Source organism: Condylura cristata, unplaced genomic scaffold, assembly GCF_000260355.1.
Source record: "Condylura cristata isolate star-nosed mole 26May11 unplaced genomic scaffold, ConCri1.0 scaffold00016, whole genome shotgun sequence".
NCBI classification, from domain to species: Eukaryota; Metazoa; Chordata; class Mammalia; order Eulipotyphla; family Talpidae; genus Condylura; species Condylura cristata.
Window position 1 is genome coordinate 19,157,871 of NW_004567117.1, and position 24,370 is coordinate 19,182,240.

General features: G+C 39.4%; 1 protein-coding gene across 1 annotated transcript in view; it reads left to right on the plus strand.

The window, feature by feature from the left end:
* Positions 1–23,071, plus strand: part of MEP1B (meprin A, beta) — a 30,549-nt gene extending 7,478 nt beyond the window's left edge. The window contains exons 2-14 of the mRNA XM_012725785.1: positions 1,808–1,852; positions 1,949–1,992; positions 2,796–2,874; positions 6,987–7,104; positions 7,823–8,001; positions 10,125–10,343; positions 10,965–11,117; positions 12,566–12,781; positions 14,875–15,318; positions 16,761–16,940; positions 18,807–18,942; positions 20,266–20,467; positions 22,973–23,071. Of these exons, the coding sequence (XP_012581239.1) occupies positions 1,808–1,852; positions 1,949–1,992; positions 2,796–2,874; positions 6,987–7,104; positions 7,823–8,001; positions 10,125–10,343; positions 10,965–11,117; positions 12,566–12,781; positions 14,875–15,318; positions 16,761–16,940; positions 18,807–18,942; positions 20,266–20,467; positions 22,973–22,987 (2,030 nt within the window). The 3' untranslated portion in view covers positions 22,988–23,071. The remainder of the gene's footprint in view (positions 1–1,807; positions 1,853–1,948; positions 1,993–2,795; positions 2,875–6,986; positions 7,105–7,822; positions 8,002–10,124; positions 10,344–10,964; positions 11,118–12,565; positions 12,782–14,874; positions 15,319–16,760; positions 16,941–18,806; positions 18,943–20,265; positions 20,468–22,972) is intronic.
* Positions 23,072–24,370: the final 1,299 nt, after the last annotated feature.

The following is a 24,370-nucleotide window of genomic DNA, read 5'->3' on the forward strand; positions in this document are numbered from 1 at the left end:
GTATCTCATTGTGGTTTTAATTTGCATCTCCCTTATTACAAGTGATGTTGAACATTTTTTCATATGCTTGTTGGCCATCTGCATTTCCTCTTTGGAGAATTGTCTTTTTAACTCTTCTGCCCATTTTTTGATAGGGTTGTTTACTTTATTTTTGTTGAGTTCCCTCAGTTCTCTCTATATTTTTGTGATCAATCCTTTATCGCTAGTTTTGTGTGAGAAAATTTTTCCCCAATCATACACTGATTTTTTTTTCTTCTTTGAAGACAGAATCTTTTTTTTAAAGATTTATTTATTTATTTATGCATACAAGAACTGGGGTGTAAGCCAGAGATGTGGGGCTGGGGTGTTTGTGAGAGGATTCACCAGAGAGAGAGAGAGAGTGGGGAGCAGAACAGACAGAGTGACTGAAATACACTGCTGAGGGGAGGCAGGAGAGGTCTGCTGTGCCATGTGGGCAGCTCCCTGGCCAGGTATAGAACTCATGCTGCAGATAGCTTCATTATGCTCTGTCTTTATTCTTTGTACCAACAGGGGAGTCCCTGAAGGCAGAATCTTAAAAGAAATCTGGAAGTAAACCATGATTAATGAAATCTTGAATAAATTTCTTTTTAAAGAATGTCATAAATTTCAATACAATTTCAGCATTGGGAATAAATTATAAGGTCTTTCAATAATTGTTCCATGAGTCCTTTAGGAAATCATGCTTCAAATGAATACTGACTTGAGAACCAGGGTCTTAGCTTCTTATTTTTCTCACTTTCATTTTTTCCTGTGAACTCTCACTTTCATTTTTTCCTGTGAAATGCAAACAGTGCAAGGACTCTTTGGTCAAAAGTTTCTTTTGATTCCAAGATAGTTGTCTTTAATTTATATGAGAGTATAATTCATGATATTAATGAAAAACTACAACAACCCAAAAGTGGTTAGATAAAAATAGGAACTAAGAAGACCATTTATGTCATGGGCATCACTAATATATGTTTTTTAATGTTTGTTTCTCAGTCAACTACAGAAAACTTTGGTGAGTCCATTTTGAATTTTGCTATAACTAATAATAATAGAAAGTTATATAGAGCAACAGAACAGCTAATAACTGAATAAACAGCAGATAGCAGAATTATGACACATTTATTGTTGAGCACAATTAATAACTACATAAACATACTTGCATTGAACTTTGATCAAACACTGGTTTCTTTTGATTGAGGAACATTTTATTGTTCCTGCTCACCATACCAAGCAGAAGAGTAATTGCTGGAAAAGCCAAACACAGTAACTGATGTATACTGACTCCATAAATGCTTGCTATGATTGTTTTTGCTATTGCATGTGAAATCTGATAAACCTATACTCTGTACTACTCTGATGCTAGATTAGAGGTTTGGCTATTTTACTCACTCTTTTGCAATTTAAAAGACTAATTCAAATTTAAATAAAGATTTTTGTCTGAAGATGTATGTATATGGGTAGCTTGGGATGGTTTGACCGAATTTTGACACTTGCTTCCTTTTTAATATATTCATCTTGTTTAGTGTTCCAAATTAAGCTTAATGTTATACAGAGTAACCAGTTTCTTATTTCAAATTTACTTGGCATTCAAGGGGTATGGATAGGTTCAGAATATATGGGCAAGAGTTCTACAGCCCAAACATGGCTCATGAGAGATTCTCCATCAGTCAATCTGCATATATTTAAATCACTTAACTGAGGTAAAAGAACCTAATTTACTTCTAATTCTGCAATTAACAAAGACTTTATTTTGTATATATAATGTTCAGTGTGTTTTTCTTTGTTATTTTACTCAAAGATGTGGATGGTGGGACTGATCAGGACATATTTGATATCAATGAAGGTTTGTGGATTTTTTTTTGCCTCCTATATTAAGTGTATGTGGGTGGGGAGCGGTGAATCCAAATTGTTCACATGAATTTTCTATTTTCCCTCTTAGATTTGGGACTAAACCTTTTTGAGGGAGACATCAAACTCGATGAGGTGAGTTGAAACAGTGCAAGGAAGAAACTTCTATTAACCACTGCAAGCTAAAATAGTGTTTGGGAATGACTGTAGAGCGTGGGCTTTTTAAATCCCACTATCTCTCAGGGCCCCAAATCCTCTCTCCTCTTCTCTCTTCCCTTACCCTCCTCTCATCTCCTCTTTGTCTTCCATCCTCATCTCTTTTCTCTCCTAACTCATTCATCTACTGGCCTCAAAACATATCAAGCTTATTCTCACCTCAGAACAAAATCAAATATATTTTTTTATTTTTGTCTGAAATAACTTTCCTAGTAGCCTTTCAATTCTGGCTCTTGTTCACATTTCATCCTTAGTGTCATTCTTTTAAACAGTCCCTTGTCTAAGTTTCTCTCTCATCCTTTTGTTCATATCTACACTTCTCCCTTTCATTTCCTCCACAATTAAATTTATCCTGGTTAAACTTACTTATTTTCTTATATATTTGTCTCCTCCACTAGGTATTTATTCCATGAAGATAAAGGCCTCGGCAATTTCGTTGTCAATGAATCCCTTCAATAATCATTCTTCATGTGGTTTTGCATGATTCCTTCTTCATCTTTGTCAACAAAATTAATGATAGAAATTAGTGATCTCTACCTAGAAATTTTGTATGTATGATGAAAGTAGGGGTACTCTGTGTTCACACACACATGTGCACACACATGCAATTTGTTTAGATGGGCTGAAAGAGTTTCTAATTTCACTTGTTTCTAAATTAACTATGATTGCTTCATAATTTTTTGCCTTCGTTCAATTATCCTTTTCATGTTTATTCTTGACAGGCACAAGAGAGAAATTCCATCATTGGTGAAAAATATAGATGGCCTCATTCCATTCCATATGTGCTGGAAGATAGCTTGGGTCAGTATACATATATTGGGGACTCTAAATATAAGTCGGTTTCAATATTTCTGAGGGGAGACTATTATGGTTTTTGTTTGTTTGTTGCTTTGTATGGCTATGCATATGCACTTTAAAATAAGTAAAATGAACAGAAAAAAAGACCCTAACTGATTTCCTCTGAAATATTTGCTTAGTTTTTTTTTTTTTTTTTTTAACCAATAAAGGCATTCATTTAACCAACACTTATGCAGAGCCTACCTTGTTGGATATTTGGAAGAGAAAGATTAGGGAGCAGGTCTTTGTTTTAAAGCTGTGGTTTCCCATATGTGTAGAATACATATGAATGAAAAACCCAAAACAATCAACCAATGAAATTTTAGGTTCTGGCATTGGTTCACTAGCATTTTATTTGCCAAGTTAAGAACTTAAACAAGCATCCACTATTATTATCCTTTTCATAAAATAGGTAATGTTTTAATACTAAAAAGTCAGAAGACTCTAATCCAAAACTAAAGACAAATTTTCTGTAGGAGAAATTTATTTCTGGCATTTCAAAAAGAAACACACAGAACAAAGAAGGAACCAGGTATCCTCTCTATAGAAGAAACTGAATTGTAGTGGAAAACGCCATTATGGCCCTCACTTTATTGATGGACTTGTGAAAATGAGAGCAGTTTAGTAACTGCTATTTGAGAAATATTTCCTTAAAGAGCATATATTTCAGTGGCAATTCAGATGAACCAAAAGCATAGTAGAATAGAAAGGCATAACCTTATGATCAGTGAAATGTTCTAAGAGCTAGTGAATTCCATAGGAAGAGCATAACTCTACCTGCTTAGGAAACTGACTGTATTAGGTAGCAGGTGACAGTACACAACAGAGCTGCCACAAAGTTTGTACAATCTGTCCATTCTACCTAGGTGTCTGGGCAGATTGATGAATGGGGTGAAAATCAAGCTTGCATTCCAATTGTCAGTACTTCTTTGCATGAAATACCATTAATCCATCTACCAGGCCGGCATTCACAGCATCTGCCTAAATGATACCTCTGCTAATTCACATTAGCCCACCATACCATGTGGGCTAGTGCAGCTTCTGATAGCAATGGAAGAAGGGTTCTTTAAGCAGGTAGTTTACTGTCTGCCAAGTTTTGGAGAAGGGCAAAATCCCACAGCTGAAATTTAGATTGGAACAGGGTAGACAGTGATGTTGAATAGTTAGTCAGGATCCAGACAGGGAAGGACTTGGATTTTTCCCAAGTTAAAGAACTTGGTGTGTTTACTGATGCAAAATGGAGCCACCAAAAATTTTCATGTGAAAGTGAGCTTATTATCAATCTGATTGCATTATAGAAATTGTGTTATTAATGGGACAAAAAGAAAGTAAGGAGATCAACTAGGAGATGGTTGCAGACATTTAGGGGAGTCTGAAAAGTTTCTGAGCCAAGACTCTCAGTGATGATGGATAAGAATGGGTAAATCCATGAGTATGTTAGACACTTGTGAGATTTGATGGTTCACTTCATGAGCTTAAGAAGAAGGAAGTCTAGGTCAAAAGATGATGGCGCCCAGGATTCAGTCTTAGGCAAATGTGTGTATAGCAGTGACTTTTACAAGAGTAGGCAATATTTCTTGAAGTGGTTGAGTTAGAGAGGAGGGGTGAAAATTAGCTCTTGTGATGCAGCATTTGAAGTGCTTCAGGCTCAATGTGGTGGAGATATCCAAGTGTTGGCGTACGACTTGCTCATTTAAGCTAGAGAAATAATCGGGAATTATTATAGTGGAAGATGGTTGAAGCCACGGGTGAGGGTGAACATCTTGCACAGAGCTATACACATATTTCCTGGGCGATGGTTCTTATTGAATGACGCAGGAAGACTGAATGAGGAAGAATATGGTGGAAATGGAATTTAGCCAGAAAAGTGACTTTTTGGAGTCAGTATAGAGGAGGATCTGATAGAAGTTACTGAAAAGGGAGGTTTGGCCAGAAACATTGATGAAAAAACAGAGTAGGACAAGAAAGTCAAGGCCAGAGTAATAAGCATGTTAAGACATTACAAGGTGATTATGCAATACAAGGAGCAAAAGGATTTTGGAATTGGGGGAAATCTGAAAGATTTTATTAAATCTTTAAAATTTCAGCTTTATGAAGGTATTATACATGAAATTATAAGATATTGAAGATGTATGTCCTGAATGTATATGACATATTTTTGATACACACACACACACACTCGCTGTGAAGGATTGCTGTGGATTAACATCCATGCCTTCACATTATTTCTCTCTCTCTCTTTTTTGAAAAGAACATTAAAATTCTATCTCATAACACATTTCAATTATATTCTTTAGTGTTATTATTAACTGTAGTCACTGTATTTACATTGAATTCTCAGACTTTATTCATCTTATAATTGAAAATGTATTCTCTTTTACAACTGCTTCTGATTTAAATACTTCCTTTTGATCTTTTGATTAAAACAGTAAATACTTTTGTTTAAAATTGTATTTATGATATGCATATGTATATGTATGTATAGTATATTTAAAAAATTTATTATCTTAACTACTGTGTTCCATCATCAGCGAGCTTTAAATTGACTATCTCTCAGGCTGTTTTTTTGCCTGGTGTTTTAACCAAAGCATCCCTAACCCTGCAAGCTTTAAGTATCCATGTTTAAACAACATTACTAACTAACATAATGATGGCTTAAGGAGAGGAGTTGTATTTTCAGTTTGTAAAACTGAGCCTCAGCATAATCTGATAATATGGAGTGTCAACAAATATTTTTCAAAATAAATTTTTACAATATACATAATGAAATATATTAAGTAAAAAAAGTTGGCCCAGATACTACTATTCAAAATTGTACACATTTTTTTATGTCATTTTCATAACAGTTTTTAACATTTTTTGTTCTTTCATTTATCATTAACTGTATTTTTCATGTTTCATAGCTTTTTAAAAAAAGATTTATTTGTGCATACAGAACTGGGGTACAGGCCAGAGGGGCAGGGGCGGTAAGAAAATTCACCGGAGACAGAGTGGGGAGCAGAACAGGCAGATCTTCAAAGTACACTGCTGAGGGGAGCAGTGGGCGGGTCAGGAGAAGTCTGCCGCACCATGTGTGTGGGTCACCTCCGGGCGGGGATTGAATTCATACTGAAGTGGCTTTAGCTTCTTAGTGTTGTGCTTTAACCTGCTGCGCCACCAGGGAGGGCCCATACATAGCTTTTATAATAAAATTAAACTTCAAATTTACAGAGGTTATTCTTTCCATCTATGATTTCTTGTTTAGGAAATATTTGCTATTGTAGCCATGACTAAATCTGTGTCCAACATGAGAAGGTATTTCCTTACATTTCAGAAAGTTACTCCATCTTCAAGTGACTCAGGCTAAGGAAATCACTAAGCAAACCTCACTCTTACATGTAGCAGAAGTAAGTCCCTATGAAGAGTTTTCAGGAAGTCATATCTGGAAAGCCAGAAATCATTATTGCTCAAATTCCAGTGGGCCAATCTAGGAAGAGTAGGGTTTTAGTCTATTTTGCTTAAACTTCCGGTGTTATCTGCTATTAGTTGTAACTCCCCTACGGGGTCACCCTTGAAGCAGCTTCCAGTCAGTAACTACATTTCCTTGCCTGTGCACCAGATTTGGGGTGGAGGGGCAATGTAAATGAAGGATGGGCATAAAAGATGTGGATGGACAAGAAGGCCAAGGTGCCAGGAACCTGAGGGGTGAGCAAGGGGAAAGTAATCCTGAAGAGCTGCCTGCTTAACTCTTAGGCTTGCCCAGGACAGGCCTTATCCTTCGGAGCCAGGGATTTAGACAACAGATACTGGGTGGCGCTTTTTTTTGCATTTATGATGCAAAGTGATTAAGGTCCTTGGTAAACAAAGATACAAAGCAAATGCAGGTCTTATCTGGGCAGAGGACTGTGCCTTTTAAATATTCTCACACGTGTTGAATGTTTCTTAATTGGTCCTGAATACTAAATTTTATAAAAATAAAAATTAAACATTCATGATAGGACTAATTCATGATAACCAGTATATTGCATGGCCTGTTTCCATGGTGACTTGGTCAATGGTGATAATTTTAATAAGTCTCCTTTTGTTTGTTTCTTTAGAAATGAATGCTAAGGGAGTTATTCTCAATGCATTTGAACGCTATCGCCTGAAAACATGCATTGACTTCAAGCCTTGGACTGGAGAACCTAATTATATATCAGTTTTTAAGGGAAATGGGTAAGTGGAAGAATTTGTCTTCTAGAAATTCTAATGAGAACAGATGTGGATGAGGTATTATACCACAGAAATTGCCCCTGGGCTTGACATTGAGGATAGGTTGGGGGCTTCCTTTGCTATTTGCTAGAGAGTAAACGATGATATATTTTCACTAGTCACAAAAATGACACTTTCTGCAGGTAAGCAGGCTTCTGCTGTTAAGACAAGGTGATGGGGTTGCATCATCCATCCCTATTTTGTGAACTTCAGCTGGTTATAGTTTACATAGAACACATGTATGCAGTTAAAATTATTTTCCTCTACTCATTCTTACTACTTGAGTTATGAAGGTGACAGTGTTATTTGCCTGAAACTCAGCAATTCTCAGTGGATGCTATACCTATCAAACTTTTGTTGATGGCCAGCCACAAAACAAGGAGAATCTGAAACACTCTGAAGTTGCCTAAAAAATTCAGGTCGAGGGTTGGGGGGAGGGGGGGTGGTGGCTGGGGGAGGGTTACTTATTCTTTGTAATATTTGTTATTAGGACAAGTTCTCCAAAGACCATCTGGTCTTTTCATACCTGTCCTGGTCATGGAGAAATGTATAGTATTAAGACATAAGAGCAGAGAATCTAGGTGGGGTGGGCTAAATGGACTGGCCATTGGAGCCGTTGCGCTGAGATCGCAATCTGCATCATTGTCACAACTCTCCCTTCTCCTGCAAACCCTCCTATCAGCTGCTGGTCTTCAATAGGAAACAGGCGTGTTGGGAGGCAAGAGCTCTCCATTGGGGAAAACTGTGACAGAATAGCAACAATTCAGCATGAGTTCCTCCACGCACTGGGGTTCTGGCATGAGCAGTCACGTTCCGATCGGGACGACTACGTCCAGATCATGTGGGACAGAATTCAGCCAGGTACGTGTCTTTCTCTCTCTCTCCCTTCCCTTCTGACATCCCTTCCTTACTCACTGCCTCTCTACCTCCCTCCTTTCCTTTCTGTCATTAACTTCTTTGTTAAAGGCTGAATTTCTAAGCTTTTACCCTCTCCAACATCTTTCTGCTACCATCCATGCCAACTGTTAATAAACGGAAAACCTCTGATACTTAAAAAAAAAAAAGATTTATTTATTTATGCATACAAGAACTGGGGTATAGGCCAGAGGTGTGGTAGGGAGCAGAACAGGCAGATTGACTGAAATAAACTACTAACGGGAGCAGCGGGTGGGTCAGGAGAGATCTGCGGCATATGTGGGTCACCTACCTGGCCAGGAATGGAACTCATGCTGCAGTGGCTGCAGATAGCTTCATAGCGCTGTGCTTTAACCCCTTGTGTCACCAGGGAGGGCCCGGAAACCTCTGATACTTTGCTGCTTCATGTCAGTTAGTTCTATATGGTATGAGTTGAAATATTGGCAAGGTGGCTGGGGTTCTAGAACCCTCATATTTTTGAGCTGGATATGATCTTAGAAATAAGTCTGGTGGTTTTTCAAAGCATCTTTTATGGGGTGCAGTCCCAACATATGGGTTCCATGGAAAAGGATCCTTGTTAAATCAGTTTGGGAAATCCTAGAGAAGTTAGTCAGCTAGTTGATGACACCACTATATTGTTCGAGTCTTTGTTAGACCAACGTGAATTGTAAATCTCCAAAAAGAAGTGCATTTCCTAAAACAATTTGATCATGCTACTTTTCTTTTTCTTGCAGTATTTGGGTTTCTGTTCTGACTCATTGGAGGAGTCAAACAGCTCACACTTTTTTTTTTTTTTTTTTTAAGATTTATTTATTTGTGTATACAGAACTGGGGTACAGGCCAGAGGCTCAGGGGCGGTGAGAGGCTTCACCAGAGACAGAGTGGGGAGCAGAACAGGCAGGTCCATAAAGTACACTGCTGAGGGGAGCAGCGGGTGGGTCAGGAGAGGTCTGACGCGCCATGTGATCACCTCGGGGGCAGGCGGGAATCGAACTCATGCGGAAGTGGCTTTAGCTTCTCAGTGCTGTGCTTTAACCCGCTGTGCCACCAGGGAGGGCCAGCTCACACTTTTTATGACTTTATTTTTTATTAGAATGGTATAGTAGGCATATAAGACTGGAGCTCATTTTCCAGTGATACTTACCTTCCCACCTAGCCTGTCCTGGAGGGTACAGTGGAGGGGCATTGCTGTCACAGGAAGCACTGTAAAAGGACTGCTTATACTGTAGTCCCTGATATCACAACCTTAACATCACAACTCTTACTTCTACCTTTTCCGCACCAAGCCTGAGGATCTCAACTGGATTGAAAAGCAAAGCAGCAGACTAAAAGATTATTTAAGCAAGAGAAGTGTTTAACTTTAATCTATGACCTCACCTGTCAAGATTCCCAGTCTTTTCTTTTTAGCAGCAATTTCTGAATAGATTTGATAACACATCTGTGTTTTAGAGGTCACATCTGTATTACTGTGTCCTCAAAATGATCCAGTTTCAAGTTGTAATCAGTTACCCATTAGCATGGCACTAATTGTCCAGTTAACTTTTCTAGGTGTAATGACTTAAGATATATTTGCACATATGTCAGTCACCTTGAAACCCCAGACTAAGCTTTCTAATGACCCTGGTCTACCTTACCATTCATTCCCAGGGACTATCCCACCACACTTCCCAAAGTACCTTGACTGCTTCTCTACCTGCCACTAAGGTCCCCATCGCTGACTGCCAGTCACCCTGTGGGTTTCAACAATGTTTTCCTGAGGTATCCCCCACTTCCACCAGCAATTCTTAGAACCTTAGTCCAAACGCTAATGCCTATCTTTGGCCTTAGATATGTTCTGCATGACTGTTGATATTGTAATTGTAATTCTAAACTTGAATATTATATCTTAAGGTAGGGAAAATATCTTAGGTAGGGAAAATATGGAACACTTGAAATACTGTCGATTAGTTGTAGCAAAGGTTACACTATGTTTCTTACAGTCTCCATTTCCAAGTTAACAATACTTTAAGTAAGATAAGCTACATTTTGTAAACATCAAGTAATAAAAGATTTTTTAATTTCTTATTTAGGCAAAGAGAACAATTTTAATGTCTATGATGACCAAAAGTCAGACACCCTGAATACGCCCTATGACTACACTTCAGTAATGCACTACAGTAAAACTGCATTCAGAAATGGAACAGAACCTACAATTGTAACAAGAATTGAAGACTTCATGGATGTGATTGGCCAACGGATGGATTTCAGTGAAACTGATCTCGTGAAGTTGAATCGACTGTATAACTGCTGTATGGGACAAGCTCTTTGAAATAACTTTATGCCTCTCCCCTATGCAGGAAAACTATGCTCTGTTCCATTTTTCTGAGCAGTCTGCCAACTCTTCTGAAATTATAGAACTTTGTAGTTTAGGGAAAAAGCAGAATAGCCCCTGAAGCTCTTTCTACAACTCAGAAGCAGCATTTTCTTTCTCTCAAGTTCTGGTTTTCAGAGACGAAAATTAATCAGATCCTATGTGGTTTTCAGCTGTTACTAACCCACACATGGACCAACTTATATTTGAAACTCTTCAACCAAAATGGACTATAGAGTCATGATATAAATGAGATCAAATAATCTGGGTTGTGGCTGCATAATCTGAATAACTAGAGGAGTACAGATTCAGATTTCTCCAACTTAGAAAATTAAAAAAGGAATTGGAACAGGCTGATTATTCATATCTTCAGAGTTGATTATCCCTTAGTTCTGATAGCAAGAGGTCTTTAATCAAGCTTTCTCCACAATCAGCTAGGCATTCCTTCCAATGTATTCTAAGACTTCCTAGTACTTCTGAGATAAACTTATTTTTTATTACTTAGATTATCATGTGTCTATTACTAATGTCAAGACTTTTTTTTTTTTTCCTTTTGTAGCATCCTCCTTGAGCTTTATGGACTCATGTGATTTTGAACTGGAAAATGTGTGTGGTATGATTCAAAGTTCAGCTGATAGTGCTGACTGGCAGAGGGTTCATGAGGCTCCTGTGGGTCCCAATACTGACCACTCCTCTATGGGCCAGTGCAAAGGTAACATGACCAAAACAGCTCTAGATCTTATAATTGTTGGTTCCAGCTGTTTCCTTTGTTACAAAAGACCAGGAATTTACTGCTAAATTCTATCAGAATTATTCATAATCACCCCTAAAGTTGCTATTAAGGAGTCAGTTTTTGTGCCTGAGAAGGGCATTGTTTGTTCATTTGCTTTTTGACTTTTTGCATGGTTTTTTGTCACTGAGACCTGGAATGTGACACCCACCTCAGGAGAGTACTGTGCCTCCTGACAGAACCCTTATCTCTGGAGTAGTGGAGTTGTTCTTTGAAGTTTGCTGGTCACAAGAGACTCGTTGAATTCATTCAGAATTTCAACTGGTTGTATTCAACATTACATTCTTCTGTAACAAAAATGCTTTAAATTAGGGTAGAATTTTCTCATTTAGATGAGAAAGTTTGGTTTGAAGTACATAGGTTTTTATTTGACTACAATTACTAAATTTTAATTTATTTGTTCATTTCTAGCAGGTAATATGTAAAACTAGATATCAGAATTTGGGACTCCTGGATGCTAGGTATATGGTATAGGGGGGGATGAGGTCCCAAATAGCAAAAAGGTGCTTTTCTTTCTGGTTTTTTTTCTTTGGAGATGGGGTCTGGATGAGAGAGATGATGTTTAAGGGTACTAACTTGCAAAGAGTAGGAGCTCTGGAGAGCTAATACACAGTATAGTTGAATATAGACAACAATATTGTAATATAGTTATCAAACTTGCTAAGAGAACAGGTATTATTCCAAGGCTAAAAAGAAATGATAATTATGTAATGTGATAGGCAGGCTAATTATCATTACAGTGGCAATCATGTTGCAATATATTAATGTTGTAAAATAAGCATGTTGTATACCTTACGTTTAAATAATGTTATTTGTCAAATATAGTTGATAAAATATTTTGTGCAGATTTGGACAGTGGATAGTGGTTTTACACAGACCAGGAAGAGGAGAGGAGGGGAGGAGGGGAGGAGGCAGGAGAGGAGGAGAGGAGGGAAGGAGGAGGAGGGGAGGAGGAGAGGAGAGGAGGAGAGGAGAGAAGGGGGGGAGGAGGAGAGAAGGGAAGGAGGGAAGGAGGAGGAGGGAAGGAGGAGGAGGGGAAGAGGAGAGGAGGGAAGGAGGAGGAGGGAAGGAGGAGGAGGGGAAGAGGAGAGGAGGGAAGGAGGAGAGGAGGGGAAGAAGGGAGGAGGGGAAGAGGGGAGGAGGGGAGGCGGGAAAGAAAGAGAGACTAGAATATTAGGTGCTACTTTTCAGTTTTTGAAAACTAGCATCTTTAGTAAGAAAGAGATGACCTGCTGTCTTTTCCACAAAGTGCCTACTCCTAAATGGCTGATGCAGTGTCCTGTCTACACAGGGAGTACCTGTGCTCGGCAAATACCATTCCTACAACTAGTATTTGTTTTCTCTTATTTCTGCTTTTGTCCCTTTAATAGATTCTGGCTTCTTCATGTATTTTGACTATAAATCTGTAAATGTGGGGCAAATAGCAATCTTGGAAAGCAGAACGCTGTACCCTAAAAGGGGATTTCAGTGCTTGGAATTTTATTTATATAACAGTGGAAGTGCAAGTGACCAAATGAAGATCTACATCAGGGAGTATTCTGCAAGCAATGTGAATGGCATTTTGACCCTCGTGGAAACAATCAAAGGTACAATGTCGCCAGCTTACTCTTTGTGTTTAGAATGAGGCAGTGTTAACTCTTAAAACAACGTATAACAGAGTAGGTGCAATGGACTCAATACCTTTCTACTTAGAACTTGCTCCTCTTTGTTTTATGCCATGGTGAGGAAGCTAAACTGAGGTGCTACATTATGTGGCATTCCTGTAAGAAACTGTAGATTAATCTTTGTTTCTGTGGAGAACAGTTCTTGATAAATAATAAAAGGTAATAGGGACTAGCTAAGGCAAGATGGTAAAAGCGACTGGCTAAATGTAACCAAACTGTAAAATAGACAAAGGAGGTAAGGAGCTTAGGGAGCCTGAACGTGGTGGTAGACCTCTCATTATCTCAGATGGTCTTTGTCCATAAAGCGGGTACGTTGGTATTTCTAGCTTACATTTTACCACACATGCCATCAGCCTGGAAAAGGGACTCTTCCTGTAATTTCTGGTTAAAAAAAAAAAAAACAAAAAACCAATGAAGGACTCTGATTGCTGTGACGTGGGCCAAGTGTGACTTCTGAAACTTGTTCTGAGTGGGGCTGGAGCGACACTGAGCTGGCATCTACCCTTCCTTCCAGCCCTGTGTCAGTGTGCAGGGTCATGTTGGCCTCCTCCTGGAGCAGAGGGCTGAGTGTCCCCTGAGGAAGGGAGAAGTAGAGGGCTGGCAAATAGATTACTGTCTGCTCCACATACGTTGAGTAAAACCCGATATAAAATTGGTCAGTATTATGCTTTATGTCCTGCCATTTCTCCCCAATAGTCAGACACACAGATAATTTCCTTTATGACACCTGCAGTGATATTTGTTTTATGTATGTGTGTGTGTTATAAACATATCATGCACATTATATATGTCAGTATACAATAAACGATTTAAATATTGAATTTGTAATTATATATAATAAACATCTATGTGTGTATGCATACATATTTTATTTGCATTAACAATCTGTTGATATTATTGATAAATAAGAGCAAAAAATATTTGTTTTATGTATGTATGTGTGTTTGCTATATGTATGTGTGTAATTATATAGAGCATATAGTTCATATATAACATATATATTATGTATATATACTTTTTGTCTTTGCATTAGCAATCTGGATATCACTGATGAATAAAGCACAGAAGACATTTAATAGACTTGCTTAGGAGTTCAGAATTTAAACTGATAATATTGATAATAGAATTTTTTTAGTTTGGATATTTCTAACTTATTTTTAAGCAATTGTATTTCATACTAAGTGCCAATATATTTAAATTTTAAGACATTGAGGAGAAAAGAGTTGGTATAAAGTATCAGTATTTAACCTAAGCAGTAAATTATAGGACATGGGCTTTCTAGGACATGATAAATACTTACCTTTATATTGCCAAATAATTGATTGAAATTTTACATTTGAAGAAAGTATTCCTATCAAATTATAAATATATTAAAGAAAGCTTATGCTGAATATGACAGGAATCTTGAATATAAATATAGAATATTTTTTAAAAAGATTTGTTTATTTATGCCTACAAGAGGTGGGGTGTAGGTCAGAAGAGCAGGGGATGTGAGGATTCACCAGAGACATAATGGGGAGCAGAATAGGCAGATTTGACTGAAATACACTGCTGAGGGGAGCAATGGGTGAGGCAGGAGGGATCTGCTGTGCCGTGGGAGGTTAGCTCCCTGCCTGGGATTGAAGTCATATGCTGTAGTGGCTGCTGATAGCTTCATAATGTTGAGACTAAACCCCTTGTATCACCAGGGAGGTCCCTAGCGTTGACCATTTAACTAGCATAGAATGGAAAATAACTCAACTGTTCTCATGAATTAGATGTTATAGTTTGCTCATTTGTTTCTGGGGAAAGGGAATTATCTGAAAAACGACTAGATAAGCATTCAAATATTCCAATGAACAGTCTGATGCCACAGAAATACCTTGAAATGAATGGGCCTGGGCTGGAGGAGTGAGAGTACCAAATGTAGGAGTCAGTAGGTCAAAGACAATCACTGACCATGAAGGTTAGAACTCATGTTTGTTTGTGATTCATGGTTCCTTTGAATCTTTGAAATAATAATGTCTTTTTTGTAGATATACCTGTTGGGAGTTGGCAACTTTACTACATAACTTTGAAAGTGACCAAGAAATTTAGAGTGGTATTTGAAGGAGTCAAAGGCGCTGGTACATCATTGGGTGGCCTGTCAATTGATGACATCAATCTTTCAGAGACACGGTGCCCTCATCATATCTGGCATATAAGGAATTTCACACAGCTCATTGGCAGCCCAAATGGAGATCTATATAGCCCTCCATATTATTCTTCTAAAGGTTATGCCTTTCAGATTTCCTTGAAACTAAACCATCCAACTGATGTAGCAATATATTTCCACTTGATCTCTGGAGCCAATGATGAACAATTACAGTGGCCATGTCCTTGGCTACAAGCCACGATGACACTCTTGGATCAAAATCCTGACATTCGACGGCGTATGTCCAACCAGCGGAGTATAACTACAGATCCATTTAGGACCACCGGTTCGTGACTCATTTTCTTTATTAGCTAATACATGATCATTGCTCCAGGAGGGATGACTGATTTGGGAATGAGAAACTGCACAGTCAAGTACTTAGGTAATTTTGAACCCCAAATCTTGGGAACAGAAAATATTTAGACGAAGGGCTTTAGCCATTGTGGACAGTCTTCCAGGCAGGAGACTGTCAGGAATGTCATGGAGTAGTCCAGCAAATTAGCACATTTACTGTATTTTTGGAAATTAATGACCATAATTGAAGTCTCAGTGTCAGACGAGGGATGTTGGTTTAGAATTTGAAATGGCTGGGTTCAAATTTGTGATTTGCTTCTCATGACCTATGAGACCTTGAGAAAATATCTCTTGGGGTCCTGGTATCCTCAGTAGTGAAACTGGGGCAATAATAACCCCACAGATTTGTGATGAGAATTACTACAGAGCTTATAGAAGGGCCTGATATTGAATGGCCCTCAGACGTTTAGTTCTAACCCTTATTGTCTTGACCTTGTCTCTGAAGTCGTCAAAAACAATTCCGTTCTTGTAATGGGGAATGGCTTTTGACGAGAAGGAAGATGCTGAGAAGATGCTCTGGGGGATGAGGAAGGCATGAGAATGGATTATAATTCTTACTAAGTTTGGGAGGACTTGCCAAGGGTGACATCATTTGTCATCATGCAGTCTCAAAGGGGAACAGCAACCAGAAAGCAATGATAACATTTCTAATTTTAATTATCTTCTGCCCTCTGAGAAGTGAGAAAGGGGAAAAATGGAAATATGACAAGGTGATTATGATTATCCAATTTGATTTTAATATGAAAAGAAAAAAGAAAGAAGAGAATGGGCTTCAGTGATAGGATAAAAACCTAAACTGATAAGAAAAAAATAACATTTAGAAGGATTTTTAGAGACTTGAAATTCAGAATTTTTCACTTTTATTCAGAATATTTCCCTTAATGACCCTGAAAATGGCTCAAGGCTAGGAGGTATTCACCTTTTCCCTTACACTGTGTTTTTCACCATGTTTCATTCCCAAAAGTACTATGTTAGGTGGAAAACTCAATTAATGAGATAAAATTATTCTACGTTCATATTAAAAGCTCTTTCAGCAATATTTTTATATAACTTGGTTTAAAGGACTCAGCAGGCCACGAAGGACTGGTTCTAATGGCAGGGGAGTTTCTGTACTGTTAGTTAGGGGTATGATAACCTTACCTAGGAAACTTTTGGTGCCTGTTCACTCATATTCCACAACATGGTCCTCACTGCCTGGCTCTCTCATTTCTGTAAGGACAGTGTAAGTGAACGAGCTTCAATGACTTGCCAGTCCATAACATCACATCATTATCTTCTCCTCCATCCTAATTGTTTCACGCTGCCTGTTCTTTCTTACCACCAAAGGCTATGATGATGCTAAACACAATCCATTAATATAAATGGCTTTTTCAGGTGATGGAAACTATTTTTGGGACAAGCCTTCCAAAGTGGGAAAGGACGCTTTTTTTCCTAATGGAACGAAGTTTAAAAGAGGCCCGGGCTTGGGAACCGGTTCCTTTATAACCCAGATGAGGCTGAAAAGCAGAGATTTTATAAAAGGGGATGACGTTTATATTCTACTGACAGTGGAAGGTACGCCAATGAAAGTAATTTTATATAAGATCTTCTTTTGTGAACATGAATTATTTACTCTCTTCTCTGGCTTCCAGTTTTAGATATATTAGAGTGTGGAAGGAAATGGGCATGAGTGGATTTTTTTTTTAGTATCGATCATTAACTATATGAAAATAATTTAAATGGAAACAATGAATGTTCTAAGATAAAGAATTTTTTTTTTTTAAAGATTTATTTATTTGTGCATACAGAACTGGGGTACAGGCCAGAGGCTCAGGGGCGGTGAGAGGCTTCACCAGAGACAGAGTGGGGAACAGAACAGGCAGATCGACGAAGTACACTGCTCAGGGGAGCAGTGGGCGGGTCAGGAGAGGTCTGCCGTGCCATGTGGTCACCTCCGGGGCAGGCGGGAATCGAACTCATGCGGAAGCGGCTTTAGATTCTCAGTGCTGTGCTTTAACCCGCTGTGCCACCAGGGAGGGCCAAGATAAAGAATTTAATCACTCCTACTTGGAGCACTCATGGAAGACTTAAGGCTAGAGAACTTTAGAAATCGTTCAAGTATAGGGATTATACCTTAAGATACCAGAAACAAAACATCACACAAACCCATATTAAACTGAAAATGGAATTTCTCTATTGTCTCAGATATACACACATATACACATCAATGTGGACAAACATGTTTTGGCAGTAATAATACTGATTTATTTGCTCTTAAAACTCTGATGATTTTTTTAGCCATGGCAGCATTGCTGGTGGCTTCCATGTTTTACATTGGGAGGATTTTAAGATATTGACTAATTTTACCATTTTTAAATTGAGGTAACATTTGTTTACAACACTGTATGTGAAATAGGTTCACATACAGTGAAATAGGTTTAGGGAAATAGATTAAATAGGTGAAATAGGTTTAAGGAAGTAGGTTAACACCTCTGCAGGTGTGTTTAATTCATTTACCATTAAAGACCAACTTACATTTCAATAAATCAGAATCTTGTTTGTGATGAAAGTTGGTGCAATTAAAACCCATGAGAGGCCCTCCCTGGTGGCGCAGCGGGTTAAAGCGCAGCACTGAGAAGCTAAAGCCACTTCCGCATGAGTTCGATTCCCGCCTGCCCAGGAGGAGACCACATGGCGTGGCAGACCTCTCCTGACCCGCCCCCTGCTCCCCTCAGCAGTGTACTTCGTCGATCTGCCTGTTCTGCTCCCCACTCTGTCTCTGGTGAATCCTCTCACCCTCCGCATCTCTGCCCTGTACCCCAGTTCTATATGAATAAATAAATAAATCTTTAAAAAAAAAAACAAAAAACCCATGAGATGTTGAGTTCAGTGTCAATCAGGGTGAGTCTAGATGATACTTCTTGGAAAAACTTATTCAGAGATAACTTTTGTCAGGGAGAAAGCATTTTATTTAGAGAGGAAAAAGTCACATATTCATCCATTGTGTTTGATCCTGTTTGGATAAGAGGAAACAGAAAACACTACAAAGAACAGAATGAGGTTGCAGGGGACCTTGGGTCATATGCCAAATTATGTACCAATGTCCTCCAACAAGAAAGAGGTCTGTGACCCTGGGAAGCCCTCAGCTGTCTTCCATGTCTGTACTTCAGTTTCCTGGGGGCTGGTGACAAGGGCTTAGGCCCCTTCGAGCTCAGACATGCTCAGGTAAATTGTAACCTACAAGCTGCTGGTCTCACTTTCCTTTGCATCTAAGATTTCAACTTGCCTCTTTATTACTTCTCTACTTAGGAAGGTTATTATGCTTCCAGGTGGCCCACATTTCTCACACACCTGAGTATCTATTTTTAACATGTAAAGATCAAATGCTTATTAAAGCCCAAACTGATTTTACCCTGTCTCTGCTCCCCTCTAACTCCATAGATATAGGCCACCTTAATTCTACAAACCCACCACACCCAAACCCAACCTCTGGTGGTGTCAACCGGAACCTTTGTGAAAACGTCACATGTGAGAATGACGGTATCTGCACCGTCAAAGATAATAAAGCTGTGTGCAGGTAAGAGGTGGTTTGGATAAGATCCCCCATTCTGTTAGAAATAGCATCATTCCCACAATGTAGGATTAAATATTGATTGCCTGTGAATAAGTATCAGATGCTTCTCATTACAAAAATAGCACATCATCATCTAATTGTCTGACACAGTCCTCACTGAATGTTTTTGGTATTGGGTTTGGAGAGTGGGTTGGGTTCACTCTGGAAAATGTTTCACCAGAGATCCCCTTTCAGCAGCACATGGCGAGTTCCCCAGGTGAATTTCAACATGGACAGAGATGTTAGTTGTATCCAAAAGATGTTTATTATGCAAAGGAAGAGAAGGAAATAGGACACCTGCATAGACACAAGGGGGCAGGAAAAGCTGCCCCAAAAGAGAGTTTGCTAACAGAGAGGTCTGTATGGTCATAGGCAGGAGGCCTTGGGAAGAAAGAGCAGCCTCTGCTGAGGGAGGGCAGTGAAGAGAAAGCCCAACAAGGTGCCAGGTCGGGAAGCAGCAGGCTATTCGGCAGAGGGGAAGAGTTAGGGTGGGGAGCTCCTGCATACACACAGGGGGCAGAAGCAAGGCTGCTTCTCCCAGTGCAGAGACTGCCCTTGTATAGGCTTCTCTTTGGGAGGGGCTTATTTCTTTGTGGAGTGGCTTGCTTGTTGTTGAATTTGAAAGGGACCAGAGATCTTATAATGAGCTCAATCTCCCTCTTTTTACTTCTGGTGTCTGGAGACATCCTCTACATCAGTCTTGCTCCTGCTCAGATCTTGTGCCTTGGGGTCTACATATTGGCGCCTAAGGACTTTTAGTTCCTTTAGCTGGGTTAATGGTTAAGTTCCTACAGCTGGGCTAATTGTTATGTTAACCCCTTCTTTCCCCACCTCCAACACCTGGCAGTGTGTGAGCTGGGTTTCTGGTCTTGTGCCTCCTTTCCAACTTTTCTATTCTTATCCTCCATCACTCTGATGACATCCTCATAACAGTCTGTTCTGTTCAGTGTGCTGGCCCCATTTTATGAATGAAGATACTTAATATCTGAGATGAGGGAGCCAACGTGTGTGGCTGGGAGGTGGAGGGGCTGGGAGGTGGAGGGACTGGGACATAGAATGAGATTTTTTCCATGGCCTATCCTACTTTTCCTTCCCACCTTGGAGCTCCCTTAGGAAACATCCCATCATTTCTCTCCATTGTCCACACCTCCTCCTGGACCCTACAGTCCAGAGTGAGTGAAATCATTCCCTATGTCAAAAACCTGAATGTTGACCCACACTTTCGTGGTGAAGCTCTACAGGTCTAAATACCAATTCCTAACTCCCAGTCACGTTCCGTGTGCCTAGGTGTGCATCAGGGCCGGATTGGTGGTACATGGGAGAGAAGTGTGAGAAGAAAGGATCCACGAAGGACACTGTTGTCATTGCCGTCTCCTCCACTGTCACTGTGTTTGCTGTGATGCTGATAATCACTCTTGTCAGTGTCTATTGTGTCAAGAAGAAATATAGTAAGAAAAGTTCACCTTCAGCAGATTTGACTATGGAAAACGTAAGTTGAGACTAATTTTTGGTCAGTCAAAACCTATTATGAAATCACATGAAGAAATAGGTCACTTTTGGATATACTTTGTCTTTACCTTCTTCATTTCTTGTACTGACAAAAACTGATTTGAGAGGATGAGTCCCTGTTACTTTCACGATCAATGCTTCTTAAATTGGGGATTATGGAGCTCCCCCACAGCACAGTCCAAGCTCATCCTCTGTCCATTCTGCCCCACCCCCACTCTGGTGGGGGTGTAGAATTATCTATCCTTCAGGAGTTGTGTACAAAATTGTGTGTGGCTACGCATTTTCTGGGGTGATGTTTGTAGTCCCCTAAAAGCAAAACTGATTTTGCTTGCATGTCCCAGTCTTGTGGGAAAGAGGTGATGGGACCTGAAAGTGTTTATGTTCTACAGGTCTTTTGAGGGTAGCCTTGAACTCAGGTTTGTTGGAGAGAGTACAGAAAGATTGATATTAAAGAAGATTCCAACTAATTCTGATTTTATGTGCAATAACTAAACCTAAGGCAGGATTTTCAAGGAGAAGGTCTAAAATCTTGCCTCAGTAGATCTCTAAAATGGCAATAGACTCTCGAAATGACCCTATCTCAGGTTAGTTCCCAAAGCTGACTTTGAGGTTTATTTTTATGCATAACATTTATTGGGGAATGCTGTTAGGAACAACAGAGTAAAAGGAGCTGGAACTGGCAAAGGGTGAGTTTGGACTGAGGTGTTGTTGAGCTGTGGCCCGAGGCATCCCCCAAGAGAGCTCCAGTAGTAGTGGCCCCTTAGACCTGCCTGGAACTGAGGCAAGAGGATCAGGTCTTTGTCCTCCCCACATCAAAAGGCCCTGGACTGGGAGGCCTCATGAGAGGGAGCAGAAAATTATGCAGGGTGCCATCCTCTGAGACATGACTGCATGAGAACCTTCATTGTGAAAGGCAGGACTGAGCAGTACACCTGAGCTTTCACCACATACACCAAAATACAGTTTTCACATGCAGGTTCACACTCTCCTTATGAAGAAAATGCCATAAAATCCTAAAGTGAGGCTTTCCTTCAAAATAAAGTATGAAAATCAATAGCAAGTCTAAAGAAAAAGCATGCCCCTTTAGAATATCGGTAATACTAAAAACACTTTATTTAGCTAAAGCAACAATACGTTTTGTTAAGAAAAAGATTTTTCAAGACATACTATGCCTCAAGGCATAGTTTTTATTTTTTAAAGTGGACAGATTGGTATGAAGCCATTCAAAAGCTGGGCAATATGGCAACAAACAGGAAGCAGATAGTCTTGTTCTCATACTCTGCTGCCACATCTCCTCAGCATTGAGATGTTTCAGGCAATGGAATAATTACTACACACAGAAAAGTGCTTAAAATATATACAGGTTGTTTTACATTTTAAAAAATTTTAAATTTTTAAAAAGATTATTTATACATCCAGAACTGGGGTACAGGCCAGAGGTGCAAGGGTGGTGAAAGGATTCACCAGAGACAGAGTGGGGAGCAGAACAGGCTGATCTATGAAGTACACTGCTGAGGGGAGCAGCCGAAGGGTCAGGAGAGGTCTGTCTCGCCATGTGGGTCACCTCTGGGGTGGGGGATCGAACTCATGCAGAAGTGGCCCTAGCCTCTCAGTGTTGCGCTTTAACCTGCTGTACCACTGGGGAGGGCCCCAGGTTGTTTTATTTTTAAACAGTTATCTCCAGATATTTTATGATTCAACATAAAAGGGACAGATTAGCTAATAACCCAGTCAGCCAACTCAAAGGAGACTGTACTTGCAAAAGTGGCCCCCTGGGCCACCTGGGGTGGACTTGCAGAATGGAATCTGGCAGTTGGAGGGGTGATTAAGGAGGAAATGGCTAGTGGGTGGTCACTAGCTGGGTGGATGGGATTGCCTCTGGAGATTTGGAAAATGCGAGCATCATTGTAAAGACGGGCTTAACAAGCAAAAACTGGTAGAAATGAAAGAAAATGGTAAAACAAGAGAGAGAGTATATGGACATCAAGTCCATATAGGGGGGAACGATCAAGGGGAGAATGATCAAGCTATCAGAACATAGTGGGACAATTAGGTGAAGCACGTGTGCTTGCACAAGAAAACACATACCCAGAATGACACACAACAGAACTGGTTTGCTCCTCGGTTATTTAAACACATTCCTAAGAGCAAGGAATCCATTTATATTTTCCTTAGTCTATGCATTTCTACAGTTCATTCACTGACAAGAGGACCTTCAGATCTAGTTTACAACTGAAATCTGAATGACCTTCTTTCTGAGGCTGAAGTGCGTGCTCACGCAAATATTTTTGCATCTGAATTAACTTGAGTCCCACAGACCAGTGCTTCTTCCCCAGCCCAGGACTGGGCTGCCTGCCGGCTGGAGGAATGCCAGGAGACTGTTGATAGCATTTCATTTAAAAATTAGGCCATTTCATTGTGATTCATTTAAATGACTGCTTTTAAATTTAGAAATTAACTCATCAATTGTTCTTTCCCCTTTTAGGTGCAGGCATTTTGAAGATTAACTCAACAATAAGGCCAGCAAATAAAATGCAAAAGGATTCATTGTCATAGACTTCATCCAAAATTTATTACAACCACCTCATTCTGTAATAAATGCATCACCTCTGTAAATTAATGGCTAGCCTATAAATCATTATTTTGGGAAAGTCTAGTTGATTAAATGTTTATTTTGCTTTTTTGGAGGAGAAACAATTCATATGCCTCTGGAAGCACAATATTGTCCTTAGGAAGGAGAGTAACAGCTAGATATAGTTTTCCAAATTACTTATCCTTTTTATTTTTTTAAAGATTTATTTATTTATGCATACAGAACTGGGGTACAGACCAGAGGTGCAGGGGCAGTGAGAGGATTCACCAGAGGCAGAAAGAACAGGCAGATCTACGAAGTACACTGCTGAGGGGAGCAGCGGGTAAGACAAGAGAGGTCTGCTGCACCGTGTGGGTCACCTACTGAGCAGGGATCAAACTTGCACTGAAGGGGCCATGGCTAGCTTGCAGTGCTGCATCCTAACCGTTGCCACCAGGGAGGGTCCACATAACTACTTTCAACAAGAAAATTAAAAAGGTTTTTTTGAAGTACTGTTGGTTTACATGGTTGTTAGCATTTTGGAAGAATAGGGTCTACTCCCTCAAGTGTAGTTGTCATAGCTCATCTATCACCAAGGCGCCTCTCGTCCACCATGGCCCATTGTACTCTCTCTCCTCACCCTGTTTTGGCCCCTCCTCCTCTGAATGCCACAGGTTTAAGGTCAGCTTCCAGAGATTGGCTGTCTTTGACCCTAATCAACAGAATAGTTTTAACCCTCGCACAGTGGTTCTTAAAGTTGTGGGTCACAGGAGACTTATGGAGTCTTAAATATGATGTCTGTATGTCCTGTTTTCTTCCTTATCCGCTAAAGATAATATTACTTGTACATTTGTGTACATTATCACATTGAGGAAATTCTCCATTTTTATTTTTCTGGAAGTATTTTTCAGTGGACATTGGATGTTATCAAACAAATCTGCACTGAGCTATATGAACATAAGACTTTTCTTCCCTAACCTGTTAGTATGTGGTATTGCATTGATTGCTTCTGAATATTAAGCCAGCTTCATATCCTTAGCACAAACCACACTTGGTCACAGTATGTGAATCTTTTTATGTATTACTGAATATATAATCCACTCAAACAGTTTTTTATTTGGGGTGTATTATCTATGTATATAATACATGCTACTACACTATATAATATTATTTGTATTTATATAGATGTTAATTTAGTATATAAAAGATGCCTTAAAAGATGCCTATTTATGTATAATTTTATATTTATATTTGATCTTATACATAATATAATACCTGCAACCACTATACAAACATGTTTATGCTAACATA